General features: G+C 35.9%; 1 protein-coding gene across 1 annotated transcript in view; it reads left to right on the forward strand.

Moving 5' to 3' along the window:
* The window catches only part of LRCH2 (leucine-rich repeats and calponin homology (CH) domain containing 2), a 131,839-nt gene that overhangs the window by 101,024 nt on the left and 24,716 nt on the right, over positions 1-6,099 (forward strand). Inside the window, exons 13-14 of the mRNA XM_006759219.2 lie at positions 3,709-3,757; positions 3,836-3,952. Of these exons, the coding sequence (XP_006759282.1) occupies positions 3,709-3,757; positions 3,836-3,952 (166 nt within the window). The remainder of the gene's footprint in view (positions 1-3,708; positions 3,758-3,835; positions 3,953-6,099) is intronic.

The raw sequence follows: 6,099 nt of genomic DNA on the forward strand, positions 1-6,099 counted from the left end.
AAACCATCAGACTGAAGGGTCCCAGGTTCGATTCTGGTCAAGGGCATGTACCTTGGTTGCAGGCACATCCCTAGGAGGGGGTGTGCAGGAGTCAGCTGATTGATGTTTCTCTCTCATCGATGTTTCTAACTCTCTATCTCTCTCCCTTCCTCTATATCTTAATCAATAAAAAAATATATTTAAAAAAAGAAATATGTCAACATAACAGCTGTTAGACTGTGGGAAAATAATGTTCGAGTAAGGTGTATGCAAAGAATATCAATAAATACCTTTAATGAACTTCAAAAAAAATGTGATTAACTTGTGGGTTTTTTCCCCCAGATAATTTTACTTTAGTACTGTTTTTGTATTTACAATTAAGGGTTTTTTTGGCTTTTGGCAAAATGATGATGGATTACATCAATATAACCCTATAATTTACTGTGCTGGGAAAACTAATTCAATCTTAATGTTACCTAAACCATCTTCATCTCTTTATCGCCTGTCTTAGCCAAAAGTTAGATATGCACAGGGCACTAATAGCATGCCTAGAAGATATACAAGCCTTGAAAATCTATCTATCTATCTATCTATCTATCTATCTATCTATCTATCTATCTAAAAGCCTAAGTGACTGAACGACTGAACAAACGACTGGTTGCTATGATGTGTACTGACCACGAGGGGCAGTCGACCAGTTGACTAGTTGCTATGACGCGCACTGACCACCAGAGGGCAGACACTCAATGCAGGAACTGCCCCATGGTGGTCAGTGTGCTCCCACAGCCAACCTCCCTACCCCGACCCCCCTCATCAGCCCTGATAACTGGCCACGCCAAGGGACCCCACCTGAGCACGAATTTGTGTACTGGGCCTCTAGAGCAGCGGTTCTCAACCTGTGAGTCATGACCCCTTTAGGGGTCGAATGACCCTTTCACAAGGGTCGCCTAAGACCATTGAAAAACACATATATAATTACATAATTGTTTTTGTGATTAATCACTATGCTTTAATTATGTTCAATTTGTAACAATGAAAATACATCCTGCATATCAGATATTTACATTATGATTCCTAACAGTAGCAAAATTACAGTTATGAAGTAACAACGAAATTAATTTTATGGTTGGGGGTCACCACAACATGAGGAACTCTATTAAAGGGTCACGGCATTAGGAAGGTTGAGAGCCACTGCTCTAGTGGGTTTATAAAAGAAGATGGATGGAAGAGTTGGTGAGCTTCATTCCTTCATAATAGCCAGTGCACTTATGGGCATCTGATCTAAATAATACTTAAATATTGTTTTCTAGCAAAAAAATTTCATGGAACAGATGCAGTTTATTATAGAGATCTTTTATATTATGTATATACTATTCTTTTTAATATGTTTTGGAATTAACGTGTTAACTTTTTAAAATACTTTTTTATTGATTTCGGAGAGGAGGGGAGAGAGAGAGACAGAAACATCAATGATGAGAATCATTGACCGGCCACCTCCTGCGCGTCCCACACTGGGGATCAAGCCCGCAACCCGGACATGTGTCCTGACCAAGAATCAAACTGTGACCTGGTTCATAGGTTGACGCTCAACCACCGAGCCAGGCCAGCCGGCCTAATGTGCTAATTTTAATTCTAGGATTCTTAATCATTCAACTTCTGTTACAAGAAACAAGCCAAAAAAAAAAATGTGGAATGCGAAGAGGTATAAAATTATTTTAGTTCTTATATTTAATATTTTATGAGACTTGATACTCTGACAGTGATGTTCCCATTTGTGGATTTTAATTAAATAATTATTGATATTGAATTAATATAACTAGATAGTTGAAAGAGGGAAAGTGATGTAGCATGAGTTAATTTTACTTTTTGTATAAGCAAATTGAAAAAATGCTGATTTGATCTCCTTTTGTGCTCATACATGCATTTTGTCTTGATGATAGAATCATTCATTTATTATTTTAGCAAACATTTAGTATATTACTATTACTGTCAGGAATAATGTGTTTCTTCATCATTGATTGTGATTATTCTCTATGTTATTTACTTTTTTTCCTTTACAATTGGGTTTTACTCAGTTCTATATGAATACATGTTCTAAGTCCACATATATTAATTCCAGAGAAATAGACACCTTCAAAGTTTCTATTTATTCTTTTTGGTGGTTAGAAAATTTGCATTAGACTCAACTCCAGAGTCATTCCTATGGGAGTGGAATGGACCAAGGCTGTGGGTGGGATATAGATGTATACATTGAGAGAATTAACACTTGTTGAATGCTTGTTATATGCATAACTCTTCTGAGTGCTTTAAATGTATTCTTACTCAATCCTCATCAATAACTCTATTATTTTGTTACTATTGTCCTTCCGATTTTATAAGAAGACTGAGACTTAGAAATTATCATAACTTGTTCAAGGTCACACAGCTAATAAGTGGTACAGTGAGGTTTCAAACCCAGTTTTCTGGCTCGAGAATCCCTAGTGTGGTTTTAACCACACTCTTGTTAACATGATAATAAGAATACTTTGCTTCCTTCAGATCTATTCATCCCACTGAAGTCTTTTTCTATCTACCTCACAATCCAAATTTTACTTCTTTTCCCCCAAATCTACCTTTTCTCCTATATATTGTGCCTGTGCCCTCTTGTAGTCCGGGAGCCCTCGGGGGATTTCCAACTGACAACTTAAGCCCTCTCCCCACAGTCAGACACCCTTAGCACTGCTGCAGAGGTGGGAGAGGCTCCCACCACTGCCGCTGCGTTTGCCAGTGATGAGCCAGGCTTCTGACTGAGCAGCACTTCCCTTGTGGGAGTGCACTGACCTCCAGGGGGCAGCTCTTGCATTGAGCATCTGCCTCCTGGTGGTCAGTGCACGTCATAGCAACCGGTTGTTCCACCGTTCGGTCAATTTGCATATTAGCCTTTTATTATATAGGATAACTTGTTATAATTAACATATAGGAAAGCTCTTAACTTTTGTACATTTTTCCTTAACTTCTGTTAATAATAGACTTTTTGTATTTTTCCCCCTTAAGCAATTAGATTTTCTATAAATTTTGGAAATTTGTTTCTTTCTAATTTTTAAACGTTCTTACTGTACTGTACAGAAGTTTCATAACAGTGTTGAATAATACTAGTAGGCATTTGTTTGTGTATTTTTTCTAAAGGAGCTCCTTGTTCAAATCTGCTATCTAGCAATTGCATGAAGTTTACCTTACTCCACAAAGAAACTAGATAAAAAGAATTTTTACCATTGCCCTATGTTTCAGAATGAAATGTTACAGGTTCATAATCAGTAGTTCAATAAGCAAAAAAAATTACTTGGTTTTCTTTTTGTAGTTTTGGGTAATAATTTTGATATAATAAATATTATATGTTCTTTTTATGTCTCTAAATATTATATTTCTTTTGGCCTCTGAAAAGTCCATAGAGTAGTCCTATACTTAGGGTGACATTAAGTAGGCCCATTTTGTTGTGGTTTTTTTTTAAGGATTATCATTGGGGAAGTAAATGTGTTTTTGTCAACTTTAAGTTTTATATTATTAGTTCAAAGCATAGGCATGAGTAAATTCTTTAGATTTCTAGTAGAAAAGAAAAGACAATTTTATAAAATCATATGCATTACTTCTCAGCCTTTTGGCTAAGATCCTGTGTATAATATCATATTCATAATGTATACCTAAGGGTAATTCTAAATATTTTACCATATTAAGGCATCTTTAATTTTTTAGTGTCTCAGCAGATGAAGTTAATTCACCATTATCACCACTCACATGGCAGGTAAGAGGAAATGAAATTATTATAATATCTATTATTTTGTTCTTATTTACTTAGTTAAAAGCAATTATCTTATTACAGCCCTTAGAAAATCAGAAGGATCAAACAGATGAACAACTGTGGCCAGAATCTCAACCTATAATCTGGCAGAGTGAAGAAAGGAGGCGGAGCAAACAGATTAGAAAAGAATATTTCAAGGTACTTTATTAAAGTTGTAAAATTTACTTTGTAATTAGTTTTGATCTTATCAGTTTTGTTTTATGCTAATAAGGTAGAATATAACTCTGGTTACCATATAGTAAATGTGTCATTTTATCTTAATTTTCTACATGTATGTGAAAATTATTAGAAACAAATAATAAAAATTATTATAATATTTCAGTAATTTGAAATAATTAAGAATGAGTAGATCAATCTGAATTGTGGTTTGCAAATTCTTTACAAGAAAGATGTAATGTTTTACACTGCTGGTTATAGCAATATGTAGTAACTAGAGGCCTGATGCACGAAGATGCATGCAAGAATGGGCCTTTCTTCCCCTGGCTGCCGGCACTGCCTTCGCTCTGGCTGGAGCTGCCTTTTTGCCTTCCCACGCTGCCCAGAGGCCCGGAGCAGCTGGGGCGGTGCAGAACGCCTGTGTTCCACCTCGCTCCCGGCCACTTGGTGCTTGCATATGCAAATTAACCCACCATCTTTGTTGGGTTAATTTGCATACTCACTCCTGATGGACTGGTGGGTGTCACGAAGGTACAGTCAATTTACATCTTTCTCTTTTATTAGTGTAGATGTTTTAAAAGAATTGCCCCAAGAAGGTCAATTATTGGATTTGTTTCAATAAATAGCATGTATTTGCAAGTAACATTTAATTGTTTCTATGTAAATACATGCTATTTATGTGGTTCTAAAAAATGATTAAAAGTGTTTCCCCTGCCATTTTCTTTTATTCTTATTACATTAGGTAGATTTCTTAAGGTGATCCTTTAAATTGAAAGCTCAGACCATCTTGATTATTCCAAAAAATTTTTTCTCTTTCCTTATTGATTAAGGTATTACATATGTGTCCTTATCTCCCATTGCCCCCCCACCCCCTCCACTCTTGCCTTCACCACCCTGGTATCTGTGTCCATTGGTTAGGTTTATACGCATGCATACATGTCCTTTAGTTGATCTCGACCTCTAACCCCTGCTCATTTTTAGTTAGCATAGATGGCAGACATTGGAATTGGAATAATCTTTAGTTCAAGTTAGAATCCATTATTGGAATTTCTGACACAAATGAACAGTTCAAACAAGCTTCTCACCCATGAATAACAAATTCTGTTGTCTTTGTTCACCTTTTCTGTTTCCCTAAGCCTAATTTTTATTTAGTAATAATAATAATTGCCCAGCAAGTGTGGCTCAGTGATAAATTTCATCCTTCAGCAAATAATTGCTGAATATTTTTAATGAGCTTCATGTTGCCTGGTCAATGTGAGAGATAATGAAGAAATAATAGGTAGGGAAGAGGGAAAGACATTCTAAGCAGAACCCTGTTCAGTAATGGTGAAATCTATTTATCCCAACCTTTTACAGATCTGTAGTTATATTTATATATTGGCATTTATTTTAAAGTCCTCTCTTTTAGTTTATGGAGCTTTGAATGGAGGCATTCCATAAAATATAATAGGTAAGACTTAATGAATGACTGATGATGTTGGGCAAATTTTAGTATTTCTAACTAATAAAAGAGATTTTACTATATTTATTTAATCTACTGGTATAATAAAAGCATACAAAGTCTATTTATCAAAACACTTAAGTGCCAGTCACTAAGTATTTTAAAAATATTGACTTATGTAATCTTTGTAACAACCCTATTAAAGAAGACAATTATTATCAGTTTTATTTTACAGATGGGGAAGTTAAGACACAGAGAGGCGATGTTCCGGTCACTTAGCTAATAAGCATCTAAGTTGTAATTTGAACCCATAGTGTATGCTATGCTGCCTGTTTACTTAATGTAGATAGCTTAATAGCAATGAATCAACATTTTCAAATCAATGCATTTTATTGTTTAAAAATATTTTACAGGTGAACTTCTCAATAAAGTCTTAATAGAGGTTTTAGTGATGCTTTAAACAATAATTTGATTAATAGCATCATTTGTTGATAAGTATTTTATTTTTTACTAGAGGCCCGTTGCACAAAAATTTGTGCACTCGGTGGGGGGTCCCTTCGCCCAGCCTGTGTCCTCTCACAGTCTGGGATCCCTCGGGGGATGACCACTTGCTGGCTTAGGCCTGCTCCCCTGGGGATTGGGCCTAAGATGGCAATCAGACATCCCTCTGGCAGCCCGGCAGCCCTCA

The sequence above is a fragment of the Myotis davidii genome, unplaced genomic scaffold (genome assembly GCF_000327345.1).
Source record: "Myotis davidii unplaced genomic scaffold, ASM32734v1 scaffold1596, whole genome shotgun sequence".
NCBI lineage: Eukaryota > Metazoa > Chordata > Mammalia > Chiroptera > Vespertilionidae > Myotis > Myotis davidii.